The following is a 25,493-nucleotide window of genomic DNA, read 5'->3' as shown; positions in this document are numbered from 1 at the left end:
GGAGTAGGTGGCTTGGAGCAGGCTCTCCAGAAGCTGCCTCTGGGTTACTGCCAGAGCAAGGCCAGCTATGGTGGGTACCAACCTGGCAGAGGTCAGCCCAGGGTGACAGTTTAGAGCCTGGCTTTGTACAGGAAGTGCTGCACGGGCCTCCCTGCAGGCCCCAGAGCCATCCCCGTACGCCCGCTGCAGTGCACCTCTGGAAGCCTGGTACCTACGCCCTTAGCTCAGAGCTCCGGGTCCACCGCCGCAGGTCAGAGGGACATCGCTCACCTGTCAGCTCAGCGCGTAAGGCAGAGGGGCTCTTGAGCATCTTGGCCTCGGGGCCCGTGCCCGCCTCGGACTCCAGCTCACGGTAGTAGATCCTATAGCCCTGCAGAAGGCCATTCAGGCTCTCATCCCGAGGAGGCTGTAAAGACAGTACGTGCTCAGTCATACCCGGTTGCCACCAAAGAACCTGTGTGGAGGCTTGGTGGCCACTGCTTTCATTCGACTAGCCAACTATGAGGAGGTCCACTTTTTAAATGTGTGCATGCATACACATGTGTGTGTGTGTGTGTGTGTGTGGGTGTAGGTGTTGACACATGCGTGGATATATATACACATGTGTGAGTATGGAGACCAGAGGATAACCTCCTGTGTTGTCTTCAGGAATGGCATCCATCTTGTTTTTGAGACAGGGTCTCTCATTGGCTCACTAATTAGGCTAGATTGGCTAGCTAGGGAGCCCCAGGGGTCCTCCTGTCTCTGCCTCCCCAGTGTTGAGATTGTAATCACACACCACCACACCCGCCATCTCACGTAGGTTCTGGAGATCAAAGTCAGGCCCGTGTGTATGCATGGCAAGCACTTTCACCTAGTGAGGTCAAAGGCCAGACAGTCCAGCTTCATTGGTGACTTCCAGGCTGCTGAGAGACTGTGTCTCTAGAAAGGCCATGGACAGTGTGCCTGAGCAATGATTCGGGAGGCTGTCTTCTGACTTCCACACGCATGTGCATACCCGGGAATGCACACTGACACACACACACACACACACAACACACATGTAGTACAACAGATGCAAAAGTTAGTCAATATGTATGAGATAAAGGCCTTTTTCTCCATACGCCTTCTAAGTTTTACCTAAAGGTGCCCTGTGTGGTGAAGAATGTGCTGTCCTCAGATGCCCTGTCTGCTAAGCAGCCCCAAAAGTTGCAGTGTCTCCATCCACCTCCACCGGCACTGCAGGCCACTGCACAGGTGTGGTCCCCTCAGGGTGGGTGCTGGGTCTGGGCTACTGAGGGAGGCGAGGGCGGTCCTGAGGGCCAGGGGTGTGTTGGCTTCCTGCATACCTGCACCCATTTATCTTCTGTGCACCTATGTGGGTGAAAGAACGGTGGAGAGGCAGGAGACCCTGTGCTTGGCGCTCAGGGGCCAGCCACAGCTTGGCCACCTCCTTCCCCTTGGCACTGTGAGATCTCAATGAAGGCTGCAGCAAGTATCATGGGCGTGGGTGAGCAGGGGCCTTAGGACTTTGGAAGGAAGCCTCCACTGGCCAGGGCAAGCGGGAGAATAAGTGACAGAGGAATGGCTGTGAGCTGCCCTGGGAGGAGGAGGAGCAGAGTGTGTCAGGGTGGCTGAAGGAGGTGGGCAAGGGACAGTGCAGGCAGCCAGGCTGGCAGGTCCAGTCCCAGGGCCTGGGCCAGACCTGTGTAGGTTCTATCTTGTTCCCCATGTGAATGACCCAGGCTCTGGATTTTAGTTTTGGCTCTGACCTACCTATGAACTCCTGGGCTATCCTATCTGATGGGAATCTGGCTAGATATAGTCTCCAGAAAATTCTATGACCTAAACACAATCTAACTCTGGAAACCGGCCAGAACACAGAGCTTCGAAGCTCACTGGAAAGCCATGCGAAGGTCCTGTTGAGGCAGTGGGTATGAAATGCATCACTGAAGATCTCTTTGTCAAATGAGGGACAGCAGGGACTCCCAAGACACTGGGAACTCTGACTTTCCTCTCCTGAGCTCCTGACAAAGAGGCAGAGAGACATGCCCCTCTCAGTGGCTCATGGCCTCTCAGATAACACTAGGCAGCCCTGCTGAGACTTGGCTCTGTCCTCACTCATGCTGGTGGGAGGTGGGCATGGCAGGGTAGATAACATGGTGTGAGCTCCCGTTCCTGGCATCAGGGCTGACTTGAGTCAGCAAGGAGAGGGAACAAGTGGGAACATCAAAAGCCTGCCGCTGGGTTCTTTAAGTGTCTTCCTGGCAATCTTAGCCCGGGGTCACCTTCAAAGCCTGCCTGTCAGCCTGGGATTATACCAGGCTCTCCGGTCTCAGTGGAGACATTGCCTGGGACTGGCCAGCCCTGCAGATGCACAGGCTGGGGACATGATTACAGCCGGGGAGGAGAAGACGGGATTCTAGTCACCAAAAATATCAACCAAACAGGAGGTTGGGGAAATAGAAGTGCTGGTTCTGCAGCTGTTAACAGACAGACACACACGTCCTAGGGCCCTTGTGTGTGGATCCTGGGGGCTGGGAGGGGAAGGGACTGAAATGTTTCTAGCCAAGGCAGTTGGCAGGATATTTAGAAGTGAGGGGAGAAAAAGGCCAAGCTTCCTCCACTCACAGGGACAATGGCAGCCAGGCACTGGGTTGGTGGGGGGGGGTACACATTTGTCAGCAGGCACCAAAAGTCCCAGAGCATTTTGAGAGTTAATAGGTGTCAGCGGGCTGGGGGAGAAGGCTCAGTGGAGGAGTCACGTGCTGCCCATGTGCAAGTTCTGGAGTTCAGATCCCCACAAGCCACATACAGCCAGGTGCTTCAGTACTAGCATATGTAATCCCAGCATGCCTAGGGGGAAAAGGAGTGGAGACAAGAGAACCATCGGGAAGCTCACTGGCCAGTTGGAAACAGCTAGAAATTCTACCTCAAACAAGGTTGGAAGGTGAGCCTGACACCTGAAGTTGTCCTCTGAAGTCCATGTGTGCACCATGGCAAGTGTGCTCACACACACACACACACACACACACACACACACACACCATACACATGTACACGCACATACATCCCCCGCAAACTATTCCCCTCCCATCTGGCATCTTCGGGGAGGGAAGCACAACGCTGACGTGGTCTCAGTGAGTCTTCCCGGAAGGCCCCTGTGTGGGAGGCTTGGTCCCCAAGGTGGGACGGCTAGAGGGTCTAACAGGAAGAATAGGTCATGGGAAGGCCAGGTCCTTGCAGGGTGCCGTAGGACTCGACTATATTCCTTCCCTTCGCTTCCTGGGCATGAGGTAAGCATTTTTTTCTGCACCCTGAGTTCCTTACCACTGCCATCTAGCACCCCACTAGAGCCCCAGAGCAATGAGTCCTCAGACTAGACCCTGCAGAACCGTGGGCAGAACGAACCTTTGTTCTCTGAAGTTAATTCTCTGGGGTGTTCTGCTGGCTGGAAAGCCGGCTGATACCAGCATAGAGGGCGCCTTCCTTGGAGGCCGCAGCTGGTCCAGGCCTGCCCATGGGAAGCATCTACAGGTGGGAACATCACTCATCCAGGGACCAGAAATATGGAGGCGGCAGGCCTTCACAGGGTCAATCTCTGCCTTCATTCCTAGGGATTGGCATTGTCATGCTTACACACACACACACACACCACACACGTAAAATGTGGGTGACATGTCCACAGCGCATCAGGGAGCCACCAGCCAGTCTAATGGGGAGAGACCAGAAGGACAGGACACTGTAGAGGTCCAGGGCTTAGTGGTGGGAGGGCTCACCCTGGGAGGGGTGGGACTCGGCAGCTGCGCTGGACCACCTAGCTGCTGGCCTCTATATCATGCTTCCTCTCTGCTCATGGGAGAGGCGGCCACAGAGCTTTGCTCACACTGCAGTGGAGGTGTGGACTCAGAAAAAAAAATCATTTATCCTCATGGACACAGGAGGCAGAAGTGGGAACACGAGTCCAGATCCAGTGGGCCTGCCATGCTCTCCCGGGCCTAAGTGTCCACTCTTGCCACAGCTTCCCCGAGGGGAGCAGGGGGTCTCTTCTGGAGAGCAGAAGTCCCCTTGGAATTGAGTCCAGGCTGTTCAGGGGGAGCGCAGGAGGCAGCAGACGCCGTTTTCTCCAACACACAAGAGACACCCAGTGCGCTTGTCAGATGCTTTGCTATTGTGAAACAGCAAGCTCAGGAGGAGCAGTGGTCTGCTTGGGCTCATGGCTCCAGAGCTCTCCATGGTCACTTGGCTCTGTTATTTCTTTCTTTATTTTATTATTATTATTTTGGTTTTTTGAGGGAGGGCCTCACTCACCTGGAATTCACTATGTAGTCTAGGGTGGCCTCGGGCTTACTGCGATCCTCCTACCTCTGGCTCCCGAGGGCTGGGATTAAAAGTGTGTGCCACCACGCCCCACTTGGCTCTGTTATTTCTTTCTTTGTTTATTATTATTACTAGTAGTAGTAGTATTGGTTTTTCGAGCTAGGGTCTCACTCTAGCCCAGGCTGACCTGGAATTCACTGTCGTCTCAGGGTGGCCTTGAACTCATAGCAATCCTCCTACCTCTGCCTCCCGAGTGCTGGGATTAAAGGCGTGCGCTGCCATGCCTGGCTTGGCTCTGTTACTTCAGAATCTGGGTGTGGTGGCGCAGACCTGCTCACTTTATGGTGGTTAGGAAGCAGAGGGAGGGTCAGACAGGAGGCGGGGTTGTGGCAAGATACTCTTCAAAGTTGCACCCCACTTAATACAACCAGACCCCACCTTCCACAGCTTCACCACTTAGCAAGAGTTTCAACATTTTTTTTATGGGTGTACTCTGTGCGCATGCGCGTGCGCACGTGTGCACCTTTGTATGACTGTGGGCACAGGCATATATACCTGCGTGAGGCCACAGGGCAGCCTCAAATGTCATCCTTGAGAATGCAGCCCACCTCGTTTTCAGACAGGGTTTCTCACTGGCCTGGAGTTCACTGAGTAGGCGAGACTGGCTGGCCAGTGAGCCCTAGGGGAGCCTCCTGTCTCTGTTTCCCTAGTGCGAGGATTATAAACGTATACTGCCATGCCTGGCAGTTTTGCACGAGTGCTAGGGAGTTCAGCTTGGGCCCTTACGCTTAGGAGGCAAGCACCTTACCGCCGGCCATCCCCCAGCTCCTTTCTCCACGTCTGGAAGCCGACAGTGGATTACACTGAATCCTCACCAGCCAGCCGCTCTCCCGGAGCCCCAAAGTGGAACAGTTCTTATTTCAGGAACAGTTCCTTCAACACAAGAGCCTTTTGGGGGAATGCTACATTTTTAAAAAATTTTTTATTTATTTATTTGAGAGTGACAGACACAGAGAGAAAGACAGATAGAGGGAGAGAGAGAGAATGGGAGCGCCAGGGCTTCCAGCCTTTGCAAACGAACTCCAGACGTGTGCGCCCCCTTGTGCATCTGGCTAATGTGGGACCTGGGGAACCGAGCCTCAAACCGGGGTCCTTAGGCTTCACAGGCAAGTGCTTAACCGCTAAGCCATCTCTCCAGCCCAAATGCTACATTCTTAATTTTTATTTTAGAGATTTTATTTTAGTTATTTATTAGAGACAGAGAGAGACAGAGACAGAGAGAGAATGAGAATGGGCACACCAGGGCCTCTAGCCACTGCAGACGAACTCCAGATGCATGTGCCACCATACGCATCTGGCTTATGTGGAACCTGGAGAAACAAACCTGGGCCATTAGGCTTTGCAGGCAAGCACCTTAATCACTAAGCTATCTCACCAGCCTGATACTACATTAAAAAATATTTAGCTGATTTTTATTTATTTACTTGAGAGTAACAGACAGGCACAGAAAAAGGGAGAGAGAGAGAGAGAGAGAGGGAAAGAGAGAGAGAATGGGCACACCAGGGCCTCCAGCCACTGCAAACGAACTCCAGATGCAGGCGCCACCACATGTGGTTTACATGGGTGCTGGGGAATCAAGCCTCGAACTGGGGTCCTTAGGCTTCACAGGCAAGCACCTGAACCGCTACGCCATCTCTCCAGCCTGATACTCCATTTCTAAACCACAGCAGCCAGAGACTTCACTGCCCAGGCTGCGCTTTTGTCCTGCCTTGTGCCTGGGGAGGCCCAACGCCCTGCCCAGGGCACTTAGCTGTCCCTGCAGCCATGCACAGCTAGCAGCTCTTCTCCCTCCCCATCGCCTTCTCATGCATGCCTGACCAAGCCCGGTGGTGAGAGAGGAAAGAAAAAGAAGCGAGCCCTACGTTTGTGCAGGAGCTGCGTGAGGCCCTGCCCCCTTTGCCCAGGCAGCTGGTACACTACAGGAAGGAGGGTGCCCAGGACTGCATGGGGTCCGTCCTTACGACAGCTGTGTGCAGGAGCTCAAATGGAACAGGAACCTGGGAGAGGCACAGACTTGTTATACCATGAAGAGTCCTGAAACCCATTGGGTTGCGGAGATGTCTCAGCGGGTAGGGTACTTGTCACTCAGGCACGGGGACCTGCCTCCAAGCTGGGTGTGGCAGTGCACAGCTGTAACGTCAGCTCTGGGGCAGTGCAGACAGGAAGATCTGGGGCTTGCTGGCTAACCATTCTAGCTGAATCTTTGAGAGACCCTGTCTCAATAAGTAAGGTGGAGAGCCACTGAGGAAGACACCCAATGTTAACTTCTGGTCTCCACACTCACACAAGCATGCACACCTGCACACACACATATGCACCCACATCCATATGAGCATGCACTCACACACACGCACGAATGCCACACACATACACATCTCCCCTCCAAAAAACAAACAAACAAAAAAAAGAAACCTGATGGTGTGGGGAGACATTTAAGTCTCAAAATCAAAATCCTTGAATTTTTTTTCTTTTTTCCTTCTTTCTTTCTTTTTTTTTTTTTTTTTTTTTTTTTTTTGAGGCAGGGTCTCACTCTAGCTCAGGCTGACTCTGTAGTCTCAGGGTGGCCTGGAACTCACGGCAATCCTCCTACCTCTGCCTCCCAAGTGCTGGGATTAAAGGCGTGTGTCACCACGCCTGGCTCAATGCTTGAATTTTTTAAGCACAATGCTGAAAAAACAACAACAACAAAAAAAACCCAAAGGGTTACAGGTGAAGGATTTCATGTGGATCCTAAGTCTATATTTAAACCAAATTTCTGTTTTCTTTGTTCCTTTCGCTGATTTACTAAAATTACTCATAATTTTAATTGTACTCCAATTGCCTGGCAGTTGACAGGCGTTTATTTCTACAATGCGCCACACTGACCACCTCCTGCTCCGGGCTTTTGGAAATTAGTTTGTTCTATTGGACTCTGGCGGGGACAGCTGACGTGCACGTGTGCCAAGTTCCCTTGGTACAGCTGCAAAGGCTTCTCAGAGCTGCCCAGTGGTCATGAGCGGCTCAGAGCCGCGCTGTCGTGGGGCCTGACACCGGGGCTGGCTGGCAGCAGCTCATAGCCACGGCCAGGCCACTTTGGAGGAGATGATGTATTCTGGCTGCAGCGCTCACTGACTTTATGCAAAAGGAGCGTGCTTGGTTATTGGCAGGCCAAGTGCCACATCTAACAAATAAAATACTAATCTTCTGGTAGAATTTGGCAGAGTGCAAAGGACCGATCTTTGCTTGACTGTCAGCGGGGGTGGAAGACGTTAGTGCTGGGGACTTTGAACTTCCACTTGGAACGTTTCCTGCATCCAAGGATGACTCCTAATGGACATCAAGGTAAAAGCAGGAACTGTGGGATACAGATGTGGAATGTCAGAAACTTTGCATCCGTGACACCTGAAGCTCCTAAAGAAGGCATCCAGTTGGGGTTGCAGTGGCACTCTGGGGTCCCTGCCTTTGTCACTTACCACAGGCTCCCAGACATTCTGGGGCTGTCATCCTCTTGTTCCTATCCTGTTCCTCTGTCCCCTCCATAGAGAAGGCTGAATGCCATAGCAGTACCTTTTCAGTTACATCAGAAGATCTTTGGATATGCCTTTCTTGGGTCACTGTGAAAGGTTCCTGTCCTCCCCAGAGAAGTCATTACCAGGCAGCAGCTCCATCAGTGTGAGAAGGCAGTGGTGCATGCTCGTTAAAAACCCTGGCTGTGAAGTCCTGCTTTCGGGCTGGGGAGACGGCTCAGTGCATGAAGTGCCTGACCACAAGAATCCACAGAAAAAGATGCCAGGTATGGTGGCATGTACCTGCAATGCCAGAGCTGGGAAGGTGGAGACAGGTAGATCTCTGGGGCTCCCTAGCCAACTAGCGTAGCCTAACTCAAAAAGAGGTGGATGCTATCTGAGGAACAACCCCGAGGTTGTCCTCTGACCTCCACATGCATGCACATGCACACCCGCACCCTGCTCCCACCCCTTCTTTAGTTTCATTAAGTAGAACCCTAGAAAATGGCCACTTTCACACCTCAGATGTAGTGGCACCATAGGATTTAATCCAATACAGATGCCATCAAGTAACAGCATGGTTGACTGGATCAGAAGTACATGTTAGGAGCTGGCGGTATCCACTGGGCAGTTCAGACGCATTTTCACTCTGGTCCTGACTCACCTCCTCCCCCCAGCTCAGGCCCCAGCCTCCAGTGCTCCTGGAAAGGTTTCTCATTTCATCAGTACCTGCGACCTCTGAGCCTGGGGAGAGGGCACACAGCATACCTTCCCATTCTGCCTACAGGATCCCATGCATTCTTCACTGAGGTATTTGTTGGCACCTCTTACCAGAGGTCACCCCTGAGCTTGACCTTCCAGCCTTCAGAGCTGAGCCCTTGCAACCTAGAATGGTAATCCCTTTTTCAGGGATTCAGAAATCCTTTCAGTTCCTTCATGACCTGTAATTCCATCTTAGCCCATGGGATGGCGCCACTCACATTCAAGGCTGGTCTTCAGTTAATCCTCTCTGGAAACACCCTTGAAGACACACACCCAGAGTATGTTTTGCCAATGTCCTAGGTACTTCTCAACCCAATGAAGATGACTGTCATGGCTAATTATGACACAGTCCCGAGGGGAACAAGCAAGGGTCAAGGTACAGTTTGGACACATCTAGATCTTTCCACTAGGTGCCCATCCCACCTCCCTCTGGCAGTATAGTGGATATGGCCAAGACAAATCCACCTCAGTGCTCTAAGGCCACATCCATCCACACACATACTCTTATTTCCCAGCACCTAAATGTGGTGCCACCATCTCATAAACTGGAGGTCCAGATGGAAGGAAAGGGGAAGGAGGAGGAAGCCAGCCAGCACAGGCATTCACCCCCCACTCCCCACTTCTTCCTGGCTACCAATGGTGTGAACTGTTCTGCTCAGGTATTCCATCATACCAATGAAAGTTTGACTAACACACAATGTCACTGGGGTCCCTTCATGTCTCCATTCATACTAGCACCTGCCCTGCTCCTGGACATCTTCCAGCCATTCTCTCAGCTTCCCCATGACTCTCTCTACACACAGACCACAGTGTCTGCACTCTGCAGGGCCTGGAAGACCTTAACATTCCTCAGCAGGATTTCTACTGAGGCATCAGAAGCCTCCTTCATGGGCCAGAAGCTCTGCTTCTGTTTCCATCACTGTTCTATGCCTGGAGCTGGGCCACCCTCAACCACCCTCAACCATGGGCTAGACCCACTCCTGCAGATGTCTGCTGTCATTCCTCAGCCAGAGGGATCTGTGGCCTTCTGAGCAGGTCTAGAAGTTACCCTTTGATCCCAGTTTCTTTTCTGGTGTGTTGGCCTGGTCAGGCTGTTTCCTTGTACTCATGCACTGGGCCCAGGCTCGGTGTGTACAGACCCTGTGTTCATTCCCGAGTGAAACCAGGAAGTGAAAGCACATGTCAGAAGTCAGAGGTGCCCCTGGTGCTCACCTGCCACTGGATCAGAACTGAGGACGTAGTGTGCGGCGTTGCTGAGACAGACCCTGGTGGCTCTCCTGGAACTGCATCCCAGTGGGAACAAAAGAAGGGTTAGAGAAGTTAGTTCTGTTGGATTTCAGCTGCCTTTTATCATGGGGTAGGGGCTCTTCCTTCTCATGGGCCCCTTCTCCTGTCCTTCTTTGGACTCAGGTGACAGTCCTATTCCATTGGGACATCCAGGTGATCTGGACCTCTACACCATGCTACTCACTATACCCATGGAACTCCAGGGGTTTCTTTCTGATCTTGGGGACTTGGGGGACTTTCCAAGGTGTTAAGTGATAACTTTTCCTGAGCAGGACAGATGGTTACACCAAGGTCATGGGATAACCATCCTGGCAGGAATAAAGAAGTGCTCCTCCCTTTGGATATCAGGCTATTAAAATAAAGAAGCTCCCACAAATTGTAATTTCCACAGGAATCTCATCATACTATGAAAAAGCTAAAATCTTGGTGCCTAACACAGGAAAAACATGACTCCTAAGAAGAGATTTCACACAGTTCTGACAATTTGACAGATTCCCTTGTAGGAGAGACAGGAGCTGAGACAATGTTGGATCAGTGATGGCATGGCCACATCTTGACAAGGACTCCTTAGCTGTGCATCCCTCTTGTTCTCTATTTAAACCTAAACCTTATGTCAGGACCCAGAAGATGATCTTAGCAAGGTTACTGGACTTTTTAATTTGTTCCTCTTCCCAACATGGCCACATTGAATAAATTGCTTTTCTCTGCTTTTTACTATGAGTTGTGTCTTTAACTGGCCTATTGAGGGCACATGGCCAAGCTGAGTTTGTTAGGGCTGCTGGGATGAGGCTCTGATCTTAGCAAGGGTAACAATGTCAGGAAAGGTGAGGTGGCTCCTGGGTGGTCAGTAGGCTCCAGCCCAGGAAGCAAGTGGTTCTCCTTTGGTATGGAGGAGCAAAGTTGGGTTGAACTCTGAGATCTGGAAGGCCAAGGTTGGTTTGACCTCTGTGGTCTGAAAGCACAAGGTTGGTTTGACCTCTGAGGCCTGAGGGAAAAGGTTGGCTTGATATTTGTGGTTTGGAGGGACAACCATGGTTTGACCTCTAAATGGCTAAGCATGTCTTATTTTTATGTGTCCTTCATCTTGGCCTGTTGCTTCCTCCAGTTCCTGTGGTTATCACTTGGGCACTGAATTTACCTATCTGTGTCTTACCAGGCATAAGGTCACTGAGTGCCATTAGGGGCCCTTTCAATCAGTGCTCAGAGCTGGATGAGGCTGATTATGTTTCCACAACCTATGAGTGTGTCTAGTTGTCCATTGCTTATCTTGGGCTTGATCCTGGGACACTGTTCTGTTATTGCTGGACTGCATCATCAGAAAAATCCCAGTTCTGGTTTTCCTCACACAGGTGGAATTCCACTCTACTTTCTGAACATTCTGTCAGTCTGTATTTATTGTGGTCATTCATCTAGACTTCCTGAGAGCTCAGAGCACCAGTCTGAAGTTATAGTGTTCTCAGTGTCCTTGGGCTTAGAAGTGGTGCTGGGAAATAGAAATCATGTAATGTGAACATGTGGAGCCAAGTGTCACCATGCCTGTGATCTTGGCAATTAGGGGTTACAGACAATCATAAGTTTGAAGCCAGTATGTACTACAGAAGGAGTCCTTATACATCAAGGATTAGGATATTCTCAGTGGTAGAGCACTTGTTTGGAATCCCCCAGTGAAAGAAAGGGGGTGTTTTTCATTGGTAGAGCACCTGCCTAGAATACCCTAGTGAGAGCATGGGGGTGTGGCTCAATGGTAGACCACCTGTCTAGAATCCCCCAGAGAGGGGCTGGGGTGTGCCTCAGTGGTAGACCACCTGTCTAGAATCCCCCAGAGAGGGGCTGGGGTGTGCCTCAGTGGTAGAACTCCTGTCTAGAATCCCCCAGTGAGGGGCTGGGAGGATGGTTCTCTTGCCTAGCAAGTGCTATGCTTTGGGAGTTTGATCCCCAGGACCTAAAAAATGCAAATATTGATCAGTAAGCAGTCTACGCATTCAAATGACCCTCCCCTCCCAGCTCTGGTAGGGTCAGTCCTGCTTGTCATTCTTACCTGACAGTGGGATACTGTGCCCCACAAACATAATGTAAACTCAAGCACAAAGGGAAATTTCGAGCCTCAGACAAGGAAGATGATGAGATAGAGGCCTCAAAAGCCTCAATTTGAATATCAAAGGATTAAGAAGGGCCTCTGTAGGCCTGGAGAGTTTCTTGAATAGGTTTTCAGAAATGGTGTATTCCCAGAGGTCACCAGGAGCCTGTCAGGATCTCATGCTCCTGTGTTTGTTACAGATAACACAACAATAGGAGCAGCTTGCTGTGTGTGTCTGGCTTCCTTCTGCTAAGAATTAGCACGCAGTTGCAACTGTTCCTTCAATTGTGCCCAATGCAAGATAAAACGAATTTATTTTGATTTTTTATTTGGTGCTGCAATTCCAATGTAGCCTTCCCTTGAAGGTTCCCCCACTTTTGCATAGATTTCGGGGGAGGGGGAGGAGGTGAAGCTAGTGGGTTGAACTTTTAGTTTCCCTACCCCAGCAGTGAACTGCCAGAGGCTGCCCAGCTTCCCTTGCTCCTTAGAGCTTCTGCCATGTTCCTCAGTGACTTCTCCCTGACCCTCTGGCTGCTCCAGGGCTGAGATAAACTCCCAAGATACTTCACAGGAAGTAGTCAGCAGTAAATATGGGGTGGAAAGGGGTTGGAGCAGTCATTTCTCCAAGGCCTTCTCGAGGCCCCGAATCCCTCTAGTCAATCCAGCTACTCTGGGAATACTGGGTTGCAACACAGCCCTTCTCTGCATGTAGCTGAGAAACTTAGAATGGCTTCCCTCCACCCCACCCATGGGCTAGTCTCCCAGGTCACCCACGAATCACTGGGTGGCTCAAACGAAACTTGCAAGTCCTGAATAGAGCAGGGGAAGATGTGAGGTCATGGGGTGAGGCAGCTGGAAGCCGATCCATTTGGAAATCATTGCACTGGTGCGTTAAATGGAAAAGACAGCCCTCTGGGGCTGGCTTAGGGAGTTATTATAAAGCACTGCCCGGTGTACTAAGTGTGGCGGCTTCAAGCTGATCCGCCTGTTACACAATATCCATCTTTTCCCATTCCACATGTCAAATTATTGCTGTGTCTGATGGAGCTATCTCCCGGGCTCACTGGAGCCATGCAGGATAGGGTCACCGGAAAATGACAATAAATTTTCAGACCCAGCTCCTCTGAGGTAGGATGGGGGTGAATAAAAAAACACCACAAAACATACCTGATGCTTTGAAGGGATCTTGCCCTGATCACTTACTTGTGCTATTGTCAAAATGAAGTGCTTCTGGGGGAAATGGCTTCGACACAGCTACCCACTGACATTTATTTTTAATGATTCCTATCAATTATTCAGTCTTTAATAGTCATGGGGGCTTTGGAAGCCAATCAAAGAAACTTCCATTCCATCTGGAAGCCCTGGATGGCCTTGCTTTACGACTGCGGGGTGCACTGGGAACACCTTGTGGTGTGGGTTACTGATGGAAATCTGTTCGCCAACCTCCCAGGTGGGTGATCCCACCCCTCCCCTCTCAAAAACCAACATGGGGTCTCTGAAAGCCAGGTCTGTGGCTTCGGCTCCACAAGGAGGCAACCCCTCACCCCATGCTCTAGTTTGCTCACCATCTTGCAGAGTGGTCACCGCCTCTGTCTCTGCACTGAAGTCGCTGTCCCCAATGTCATTGGTGGCTTTCAGGCGCAGCTTGTAGGAGGTGAAGGGCCTCAGCCTGCAGTGGAGACACTGGTGACTGATGTAACTGGCACGATGGGGAATATCCTCGAGAGACACTTGTGCCCTGTCGTGTTGTGAGTTGTAGGCAAGCCGACGCCCCTCCCTTCGTGATTATAAACTAAGCCTGCCCACTCCTGAGTTCCAACTCAGAATACATAACTTTTCCTTTTCTCCTTTCCCTTCTTTAAAAAAAAAAAAAAAAATATATATATATATTTATTTATTTGTGCACGTGCATGGAGGGAGGCGGAGAGAGAGAATGGGCATGCTAGGGCCTCTTGTCACTGCAAATGAGCTCCAGCTGCATGCACCACATTGTGCACCTGGCTTTACATAGGAATTGAACCTGGGCCGGAAGGCTTTGTAAGCAAGTGCCTTTAACCACTGACCCATCTCCCCAGCCCACCTTTCTCTTCTTTTGGTGCCACCTGGAATCCAAAACATGCTTGCCCTGACGCCCTGGTGCATTTTCACTTTTTTTCCTCAACGAATCTTCGATTTCCCCATCATTGTCTCCAGTGTGCCCTCTCTTTCATGATTGTGAGGCAAAAGACTCCACAGCAAGAAATCTGAAGCACTTTGTCTATCAGACCATTGAAACAATGGACCTCAAGAAATTGAAATTTCCCCAGAAAGCAAAAAGGCTTCAAGCTGGAGCCAGCCAGAGGAGGAACTTGCCTCAGGGAAGACTTTCCCAGCGAGGCTAGGCTTGAGGCCGGGATGGACAGGGACCACACCTTGAGGACTGCGTAGCTCCGCCTCCTTCTCGCCTTCTGCTTAAACTCAAGCTTCAGTCAGGACCCAGAAGACGATGACTTGGGGTGGAGGTTGTCTCTTTGTCCTTCTTCCCCGTGTGGCTACTTTGAATAAATCTCCTTCCTCTGCTTCCCACCACTAATTTGGCTCTTTTACTTGGTCGAGGACAAGCAGCTAAGGCTGGTTTTGGTGGGTTTGTTAGAGCTCAGGCTCTGACCCTAGTGACTCATAACAGCTACAGAGAACCTGTCTTCCTGTCCTGTCCCTGCAGCCCCTGGGGAGGGATAGAGGGACAAGCAGGTTTCTTCCCCGGCCGAGAGTCCCCGCTACAGGGCCAGCTAAGCCAGTTCACTCTGCAGCCAGGAGAGACCAAACCACTTCCCTGCGTCTGTCTGGGGAGCCACCTGTGGAAACCCTAGACTGTCTCCATGCCTAGGGAGTGAAGATTTCACCAAGCGGACATCAGTAAGGGTATCCTGGCCAGGGGACAATCACGACCTCCTTCATAACGAGATGCTCTGAAGCAAACTGCTGCAAACTGCTGCTTGCAGAGGCATGGAGGAGTTCTCAAGGGAGGCCAGAGGTTCATGTTGGGTGTCTTCCTCAGTCACATTCTTTCTCTTCCCTTCTTTCTTTCTTTCTCCTTCCTTCTTCTCTCCCTCTCTCTCTCTCTCTCCTTCCTTCCTTTTTTCTTTCCTTCCTTTTTTCCTTCCTTCCTTTTTTCCTTCCTTCCTTCCTTCCTTCCTTCCTTCCTTCCTTCCTTCCTTCCTTCCTTCCTTCCTTCTTTCTTTCTTTCTTTCTTTCTTTCTTTCTTTCTTTCTTTCTTTCTTTCGATAGAATCTTACTGAACTCAGAATTTATCAGTTCAGCTAGATTAGCCAGTCAGTAAACTTCAGGGATCTTGTCTTGACCTTCTTGGTGCTGGTGAAAGGAAATAGGCAGATTTCTGGCTGGGCATACAGTTGGGGGGAAAAGGGCCCTTGGAAGGTGGCTATATTTCCACCTAAGATGATGAAAAGAGTGGCCCCACTTTCTCTTTCTTCTTTCGTGGCTTAAATGAATTTGCCTATTTGTGGGCTGGCTTTCTGGGATCTGTGCGATAGTGGATGCGTTATGAACCAATCGGCGCCTTCATCGTCATTCAAGCTGACCAATCATGGACTCTGGATGGGCAGCCTTCCCCTATTAATAAAAGTCCACCTCCCCCTCAGGTGGTGATTTTCCAGCTCTGGATCCCCTCCTCCCAAAGGAGTCTCTTCTCTCTGCTTTCTTTCCCTCTTACTTTGAAATAACTTTATTCTTTTAAGCATTTTCCGACCATTGCATTCTTTAATCTGCAGGGAAAATGGACCCAACATCCCTAGACAGGATCGCTGGGATTATAAGCACATACCACCGCACATGGCGTCTTACATGGGCGCTGGAGATCTTAACCCAGGTCCCCATGCTTGCATGGCATGAACTTTACGCACTGGTTCACCTCCCCAGACCAGAAGCATTTTCTTGCACCCTGATTTCTGACCATCCTCTTGCTCAAACTGGATTACAGTGTTTCGTCGCCAGCCTCAATGGCTGTTCACCTCGAAGCCCCAGAGCAGACCTCCCCTGGAAGCTGGCTCCATCTGGCTCTAGGCTTGGCTTCCACAACTGGAAGCAGCAAGCAGACAATGGGCCCCCCGCTGGCTTAAGTCAGATTACTAGAGAAGTCTTTGAAGTCCCTGGGCTGAGAATGATGTTTACTTCAGGGTTGTGGGGACGGCCTTTGTTTAGCTCAGACAAACCACTTCCATCTGTTGTGAGCTTCCAGAAGTTACTGTCTCTAGTCTAGGGAGAACCATCCTCCATCACCCTCCAGCCTCGCCTGCATTTGTGTGGCCAGCTGCTATTGGTGCGCCTCCCCAGGACCACCTGCATTCCACCAGGACCCAGCACATCACGGAGCTCTGGCAATGAGACGACAGCACCTTCACAGCAGTGTCCAACAGGAATCCAGGGACCCTTGGGAACCACACTTCAGTCAGGCTAGCGGGGAGCCCCGGCACAGGAGGCCAAGCAGGAGGAGGCTGACAGCCTCTCAGGACCCTATGCTGCCATGGAGGACACCCTGAAGAAGTGCTGTCCCACTGCATATGACACTGAGGTGACTCCTGGCTCCCTGGCCTTGCAGACGTCCTGCCTCTTCAAGCCTTGCTCCTCGAGAGAGAGGATGAAGATCTCCTTCCATGACAAGAGCCTGCAGATGTTTGCGTGCCCTTCTGAGAGCGCCTTAGTGCAAGAAGAGGCGGGAGAGGAGGAGGAAGAGGAAGGGGCTCAGAGAGGCCCTTACTCCTCCCCTTTCCCAGGGCCACATTTGTGAGCAACGTGGGACCTGAGAGGCCCCAGCTGCCAACTGACAGCTCGGGCCCGTCCAGCTATACTCCAGGGCATGCTGTGGCCTTCAGCAAGAGGCAGGAGCAGGCCCCGGTGCGGGTTCCAGGCGAGGCAGAGCCCCTGCTAAGGAGGTTGTGTTCACGCCCGCCAGTCCAAATGATCTCTCGGACTTGTGCAGCGAGGCAGCCCTCTCCTTCTGATCCCTGGTGCTGCCAGGAGAGCCGAGACTTAGGCCCAGGTGCGATGATCCCAGAGCCAGGCAGCGCCCAGGAGCTTCTGCCCAGAAGGCCTTCTTCCCTTCCTCTCAGTAACCTCCTAGCCTTTAAGATCAGGTCTGCTTCTCACTCCCCAGTTTAGGGGCTCCAAGGAAGAGCAGAGGTGGCACACTGCCATGGGGAAGGCTGAAGTGAGTTATTCTGGCCTATTTATGACCAGCTTGATGCCTGAGCCGATCCTGCCACAACGTGTCCTCTGTCCTGCCTCGGGGTCCCCCGCCTGTTGGGCCTGTACTGGCTGCCTTTTTTTTTTTTTTTTTTTGTAGGACTCCAAGCCCCTGCTCTCATCCCACATTCTTATCATGGTAGAACCCAGGCAACCTCTTCTGTGATAAAAGGCAGGGTTTTGTTTCTCTTGCTTGCCCATAGACTCAATAAACAGCACTGAACAATAACAACAAAAATAGGAACATCGACTTCTGAGGTGCTCTGCTCTGCTTCTGGCCGCCCAGCCAAGCTTGGATGGGATACTGTGGTAGTTTGAATAGATGGCCCCCAATATATTCAGTGTTTTACTAGTTTGTAGTTTGCATCTGCGGCCACCTGGCTGGAGGCGGTGTCACTGGGCGAATCTTAAGGTGTGGTGGTGGGGTCGGGATTTCAATCATAAAGATAAGCAAAAGATAATTTTTGACTCAGACACCTCACCTCAGATTGGCAGATCACTATAACTATTTACCTCCAGCAACTTTATCAGGATACAGCTTAATAATAATACAAATAGGGCTGGAGAGATTGCTTAGTGGTTAAGGCCTGCAAAGCCTAAGGACCCAGGTTCAATTCTCTAGGTCCCACATAAGCCAGATGCACAAGGAGATGCATTTGTCTGGAGTTTATTTGCAGCAGTTAGAGGGCCTGGAGTGCCCATTTTCTCTATCTGCCTCTTTCTTTCAAATAGATAAATTATTTTTTAAAAAAATAATAATAAAAATAAGTATAGTGGTTTATGCCTAAAATCTCAGCATTCAGAAAGCTGAAGTAGGAGGACTGCTATGAATTTGAGGTTAGCCTGGGCTAAAGAGAGAGATCCTATCTTCCCTTTCCCCACCAAAAAATACTCACAAATTTAAATTGTATATATTTTTTAAAAGGCTTAGATTCATCAGTAGGAAGGCTTGAATTAAGGGAAAAGGATGAAGCAGGAAACCAGAGTCCTGACCCATTGGTTTAGCGAGAGACCCTATCTCCAAGTATAACTAGACTGAGGAAGACAGTCAATATTCAATACCAAACCATAGCCTCCACATGCATACACATGCACCACACACACAGTACACCACTACACATGTAAAAAAATGTTACAGAAAAAAAGAAAACACAAAAAAAAAACCCTCTCGGGCTAAAGAGATGACTTAATGGTTAAGGTGTTTGCCTGTGAAGCCTAAGGTCCCATGTTCTACTCTCCAGATCCCATGTAAGCCAGACGCATAAGGGTGAGGCAAGTGCAAGGTCACACACAACCACTAAGTGGCGCAAGCATCTGGAGTTCAACTGCAGTGGCTAAGGCCCAGGTTTGCCAATTCTCTCTCTTTCTCTCTCTCTAAAATAAGTAAATAAATATTTTCAAAGTTAAAATTGTGTGCTGGAGAGATGGCTCAGCAGTTAAAGATGTGTGTCTGAAAGCCTGATGGCTTGAGTTCAATTCCCCAGTACCCACAGAAAGCCAGCTGCACACAGTGGCCCATGTATCTGGAATTTGTTTCCAGTGGCAGGTGGCCAAGGTGAGCTCATGGTCTCTGCCTGCAAATAAATTAAAATGTGAAAAATAAAAAACTAAAAAAAATAAAGATATGCAAAGTGTGTCTAGCTGGAGTTCCTGAAGTGTGCTGTGCTGTGTGGCTTTTGACCTGTGCTTCTCTCTCTCTCTGTTTGGTCCTGTGAAGGCAGGCCAGCTTCTTCTGCCATTGTGGAACTTCCCCTGTAGCTGCAAGTGTCAATCAATATCCCTTCCTCCATGACAGTGCCTGGTCTGGAAGTTCATCTCAGCGAACCTGAAGCTGTCTGCTACAGACACTTACTTCCTTTTCTGAGCAGCTGATAGACTGACATCCTGAGACTGACTTCAGAATGAAATCAGGTGAGGCACTTCGAGGAGTCAGGTGCCCAGCCTGTACTCGTGAAATTAGTGATGCTTCTCATCCCTTAGATGCCAGCTCCAGTAGTGAAAGTGAGGGCCTGTCCCCCTACCAACTGCCCCGCTATCCCGTCTCCTTCTTTTGTCTTTGGCACAATCTCTAATTGCTTTCTTTGTGTGTACTGTGGGTGTGTGTGGCCAGAGGTCCACCTTGGGTGTCATTCTTTAGACACCTTCCATTTTTTTGCAAAAAAAAAACAAAAAACCAACCAAATATATATATAATTTATGGGGAGAGAGAGAGAGATCACATGGTGTTCCAGGGCTTCTTGCTGCTGCAAGTGAACTCCAGACACATGCACTACTTTGTATATCTGGCTTCATGTGGGTACTGGGGAACTGAACCTGGGCAGGCAGGCTTTGCAAGCAAGTTCCTTTAGCCACTGAGCAATCTCTCCAGCCCAGTATATATATAAATAAATATGGGACAAGGTCCCTCACTGGTCTGGAACTCACCAAATAGGTTAGACTGGCTGGACAGTGAACTCTAGGATCTACCTTTTTCCTCTCCAGTACTGCAGTCATGAACCAGCCACCATATTTGGCCTCTTTTGGTTTTTTTGAATGTAAGTTCTTGGGGATCAAACTCAGGTCCTCCTGCTCGCAAGGCAAGCACTTTGCTGACTGAGCCACTGAGCTCCAGACCTCCCATTGTTTACTTGATGGCTTTATAAGACTCCACATCTCTGGGGCCAGCGTCCTGGGTCTGCATGGTTTTACTTCCGCAGCCCTGGCAGCAGGAACTGCTCCTGGCAGCTGAATGTGCTCAGTGAGTCAGCGATGATGAAGGTGGGGCTCTTAGGGCTCTGAGGGAAGAAGGGGACGTGTGTCTGGCATGTAGACTGTGCTCCACAAGGGACTGTCATTATGTTTAGCAGCGTATGAGTTAGGGGTCATTGCTACTCAGGGCTGAGGCCATACACAGTGCTTCCTCCTGCAGAAGCTCTGGGCATGACTCCACCCAGACCGGGAGTCCCGACGGGCACCGCACAGTGCAGTGAGTAACGTGTGGCAAGAGGCTGAGCACAGGGGACAGAATCCTGGAGCCCGGCGGGGAGTCCGCGGGGCTCGCCATGAAGGTCTCGGCCTGGGAGCCGCAGGGCAGGTGGTGGAAGTGCCTTGGAGCCGTGGAGCTCACCCTCGGGGAGGGCAGCCACGGCAGCGCTCTTAAGGGAAACCAGGGTGGTCTTGGAGGCCTTGCAGGGAGCCAGCAGCACTTCGTGGTCCTGATGGGACAGGCAAGGACTGTGAGGGTGGCCTCTGTCCTGGTCACTGGCATCTGTGGCTCTATGTTCATGCAGTAGCATCCCCGGTTACATGTTCCCCCTGGCTCTGCCCATCTCACTAGAGCTGCTCCTGGGAACACAGGCGCAGGTCACTCTCCTGAATCAAGGCTGAGCTTCAAGGAGTGTGTATGTGTGTGTGTGTGCGCGCGCGTGTGTGTGTGCGTGAGTGTGCATATGACAGTCTGTACATGTGGAGCTCAGACACCAACTCAGGATGTCTTCCCCAATCACTCTTCACATGTATGTATGTATGCTTATATATGTGTGTGTATATATATATATATATTTCTTTTTTCTTGGTTTTTTAAAAAAATTTTTTGTTTATTTTTATTTATTTATTTGAGAGTGACAGACAGAGAGAAAGAGGCAGAGAGAGAGAGAGAATGGGCGCACCAGGGCCTCCTGCCACTGCAAATGAACTCCAGATGTGTGCGACCCCTTGTGCATCCGGCTAACATGGGTCCTGGGGAATCAAGCCTCGAACCAGGGTCCTTAGGCTTCACAGGCAAGCGCTTAACTGATAAGCCATCTCTCCAGCCCTTTTCTTGTTTTTTTGAGATAGGGTCTTACTCGAGCTCAGGCTGACCTGGAATTCACTATGGAGTCTCAGGGTGGCCTCGAACTCATAGCAATCCTCCTACCTCTGCCTTCCGAGTGCTGGGATTAAAGGTATGCACCACCACACCTGGCTTATGTATTTCTTTTTTCTGAGGCAAGGGCTCTCACTGAACCTGTAGCTCACTGATTTGGCTAGATCAACTAGCCAGTTTACCCTCCTGCCTCTCTGCCAGCCCAGCCTCTCCAGCACTGGGACGGCAGGCATGTGCCGGAGGATCCTCAGCCCTTCAGCTTAACCCCCATTCTGCGGTCTTCACTCTTCTAGGGCCAGCCAGGTCTCTGCAGTTAGCCGAGCGGAATTCAAATTTAAATCTGCCAGCGCTAATCAGGGCAAGTGATTTGATTTCTGGGTCTCACTTTATTCACCTGTATTAATGGAGATCCCAGCCCTGTGACCGTTTGTGAACATTTAATCACCCTCAGAGATTCTAGCAGTCTTGGCACCCAGGAGGCAATTAAGAAACCCTACTCCCAGAAGGCTCTCAGCCTGTGACTTTACATGTGATTCCTGGGTCACCCTGCTGCTGTCTGACTAGATCCTTAGCACCTGTGGCAGAGGGTTCTCTCAGAGGAAGAGGGGAGCCCTGGTGGAGGTCCCTGGTCTCTGCCCTCCCTGAAGTTCCCCATCACCTCCTTCCCACTTAGGTTTCCATTTCTCGGGAAGGCTGACCAGTCCCATAGCCTCAACCATCACCCACGAGCTGACAAGGCCGGCAGTCTCACCCTGCACCTTCCCTGCACTCTGGACCACAGTCATGAGAGATTTCAGGACCACCAGATCTACACAGCCGGGCTCCTTGTGTAACCTGTCCACTAGCTGATCTCATGTAGCAAGGTGACATGTAACCGCCAGGTTTCTTAAGCAGGAAAGAGCTTATACCCAATCAGCAGACAAAATAATGCTTTTGCTGGACACTGCCTGAGATCTGCTTCCTACTGATGGACAGGGGACACAGCTGTCCCTTTTCCTGCCTGTTAGGAAGTTGACAAGTCTCCTCTCCATTATATGAAGCTGTCTTTCCTGAAACACGGGCCTCTCCTTTCTCAGTCCCAAGTGTGTGATTAGCCTGTGGGAACTCAGAAGATGACAGAGAACAAGCCTGCATTTTTTTTTTTTTTACTCCCTACACGTGTGCTCAGCTCAGGGCAGTACACAGTTCAATCTAGCGTGGCTTATTAAGGAAGGTTGGCTTGCCTGGCCACACTCCTGTGACCCCAGGGTCATGACCACGACATCACTAGAGCTCAGGGTATGGAGATGGTGGCACAAGTGGGCAGGAGTGTTTCTGTTCTGAAAGGGTGTAGCTACTCCTTTCCAGCTCCACTGCTTTTGTTTTGTTGTTGTTGTGTGTTTTTCTGAGGTAGGGTCTCGCTCTAACCCAGTCTGATCTGGAATTCATTGTGTAGTCCTGGGCTGGCCTTGAACTCATAATGATCCTCCTACCTCTACCTCCTGAGTGCTGGGATGGAAGGCATGTTCTACCATGCCTGGTCATTGCTACTTCTTTTTTTAAAAAAAATATTTTATTTTTAGAGACAGAGAGAGGGGGAGAGAGAATGGGCACGCCAGGGCTTCCAGCCACTGCAAACAAACTCCAGATGCAGGTGCCACCATGTGCATGTGGCTTACATGGGACCTGGAGAATTGAACCTGGGTCCTTAGGCATGTGCCTTAACCACTAAGCCATCTCTCCACCCCTATTGCTACTTGTCATAGGGCAGGATGCCTGGCCATTTTGGACTGACCTTCCATGTAGCTGTGAGCTCTGCGGCAGGCTGTGCTGAGGCCAGTCAGAACCCAGAGCCCTCCATCCCCCAGAAAAGCTTGGCTAACATCCTGCCATGGGCTTTGGCGAGGCGCATGCAATTGCAAAGACTGTCCCTGGGTGCTAGCATTGAGATAGAGAGGCACTGGCTTGTCACTACATCACAGGCACCTTCAAATCAGCTGCAAGAGAGGCCCTGGGTCCATGTAGCCTTGAGCTATGGGCCACAGAATGTTCGAGTAACCAAGAACCTCAAGGGTTATGGCTTCTGTTCGGAGAGGCCCAGGTGCAGCCTGTCCATCATTGTTACCTCCTCATCCTCCTCATATGTAAAATGGGGAGGCTGTGGGCCAGAGAGACTCAGCAGGTCAGGGCCCTTGCCATGTAAACATGATCATGCTGAGAGTATGACCGTCAGTACACAGCATGGCCACACATCCTTGTTACCCCAACACAGAAACAGGAGAGTCACTGGTCAGTCAGTCTGAACAACAACAACAACAAAAAAAGGCAGCTCAAGGTTTGGTGAGTGGAGCCATTAAGTTCTCATTGCTAGACAAAACACCTGACCAGAAGCAGCGTAGGGGAAGAAAAGGTTTATTTCCATTTGCATTTTTGAGGAGAAGTTTCAGGATGGCAGAACAGGCAGCCGGGGCATCACATGTCCATCCACCAGCCACATAAGAGAGAAAGAGGGCAGCAAGGCTGAGCTAGCTCTGAACCCCTAGCAGGCAAGCGTGATAACGTCTCAAGGCCCATCCTCAGTGATACGCCACACACCTCCTCCAGCAAGGTTCCACCTCCAAAGGTTCTACCAGCTGGAAACTATGAGCGAGGCTTAATCACAAACACTTGAGGTTACGGGGGCGGGGGTGGCATTTACAGTGAAACCACCATAGAGGGTGTCTCAAGAAACAGTGTGGAAGAAAGAATGACAGAGGACACCCGACATTCTCCTCTGGCCTGTATGTACGTGCACATGGGAAACACACATCTGTACACATACATGTATGCCCTATGCATACATACACACACCACACCACACATATCACACACACACATATGCCAAAGAATGGGGAGACTTAAGTAAGTATTATGCTCTGTATCTCCACAGGGTTGTTACCCCACATGACATTTTGTGGCATGATGGTTTTGCAGCTGGCAGAACATGGTAGTTCCCTTGCTCAAGCATTTCTCTCTCTCCTCCATGTTTACTTAACTGAGGTTGGAAAATGCTAGATGGAAAATTCTAGAAATAAACAGTTAAGTTTTGAATATTTTCTTATAAAATGCTATTGTGTTTGGCTTGACTATTCATTATTGCCTATCTCTTAGGGTTACACGCTGATCCATCACAAGAACATTGCTATGGGCATCAGTGTGATCTGGAGTTTCGGGACTCTCGGAACATCTTAGGACACATGTTCTGTGGATGGGGATGTGACAATTTGAATGAAATGCACCCTATAGGTGCAGGTATTTTGAATACCAGTCCCCAGCTGCTGGGACCTTTGGGAGTTGGAACCTTGCTGGAGCAGGCATGCCATTGGGAGAGGACCTGGAGGCTTTATTAGTCCAGCCCACCAGTGTTCAGATTTAGCTCACTTGTACTACTTCCTTCCTGCTCATGTGGAGAGGTGACCCAGGCTTCCTGCTCAGGACTGCTCTGCTTTCCCAGCCATGATGAAAGATCTCCTTGAATCTCTAAGCTGAAATAAATAAGTCCTTCCCTTCCCTATGCTGCTTTTGGTTGGGTGCTAGTTCTTTTCTTTTTTAAAAAATTATTTACTTATGAGAGAGAGAGAGAGAAAGAGAGAGAGAGAGAGAGAGAGAGAGAGAGAGAGAGAGAGAGAGAGGGAGAGGGAGATAATATGGGTGTGCCAGAGCCTCCAGCCACTGAAAACGAACTCCAGATGCATGTGCCCCCCCCATGCATCTGGCTTACATGGGTCCTGGGGAATCAAACCTGGGTACTTGGCTTCCCAGGCAAGCGCCTTAACCGCTAAGCCATCTCTTCAGCCCTGGCTGGGTGTTTTATCCCAGCAATGAGGTGACTGCAACAGGGGACCGATGTGCAGTGATGGGGTGACGATGGTCGTGACGGCGATGATGACGATGGTGGGAAGGAAGTCCCCCTGAAGGCTTTAGCCATCTGGAAGCCTCTTGACTAGAGCAAATGATGCCCTTGGAGGGAGCCCTCAAAGAGAATGCTACTCTTCCATGTGTCTGAACAGTGTCCCTTTCAAGGGACAGGTGAGTAGCAGTTGGGGTCCTTCTGGGAACAGGCCCTATGTTTAGGGACTGCTCACCACAGCCTCAGCTTTGGGATGGCATACAGAGCCCAGGGCTCCTGCACCTGAGGGGCAGAAGGGCAGTGGGTGCTCTGTGGGGACAGTTGGTAGTACCTGTGGATGCTGGGCCACCTGCTTGGGGCCTTATTCTCTGAGGGCCTCTCCAAAGCTACATTCCAGATCTGGGAGGCTATTCATGACAGTGGGGCTGCTCCTGACTTCTGTGGCACCCACACTGTGGGTGGAAGTGGAGATGACACATTGTGGAATACTGCTCCATTACCTGTTGTCCAACTGCTACACAGTTTTCCTTTCAGGGTGGGTGGCAAGGTCTCCAAAGATAGTCAAGTCAC

General features: G+C 50.6%; 1 protein-coding gene across 1 annotated transcript in view; it reads right to left on the bottom strand.

The window, feature by feature from the left end:
- Sdk1 (sidekick cell adhesion molecule 1) overlaps nt 1–25,493 on the bottom strand; it is a 1,082,085-nt gene that overhangs the window by 87,552 nt on the left and 969,040 nt on the right. Inside the window, exons 31-33 of the mRNA XM_045142963.1 lie at nt 13,536–13,639; nt 9,819–9,889; nt 271–406 (exon numbers count right to left, since the gene is read on the bottom strand). Of these exons, the coding sequence (XP_044998898.1) occupies nt 271–406; nt 9,819–9,889; nt 13,536–13,639 (311 nt within the window). The remainder of the gene's footprint in view (nt 1–270; nt 407–9,818; nt 9,890–13,535; nt 13,640–25,493) is intronic.

The sequence above is a fragment of the Jaculus jaculus genome, chromosome 2 (assembly GCF_020740685.1).
Source record: "Jaculus jaculus isolate mJacJac1 chromosome 2, mJacJac1.mat.Y.cur, whole genome shotgun sequence".
Taxonomy (NCBI): Eukaryota; Metazoa; Chordata; class Mammalia; order Rodentia; family Dipodidae; genus Jaculus; species Jaculus jaculus.
The sequence above is the reverse complement of the archived record's forward strand: the minus strand, read 5'-3'. Positions and strand labels throughout refer to the sequence as shown.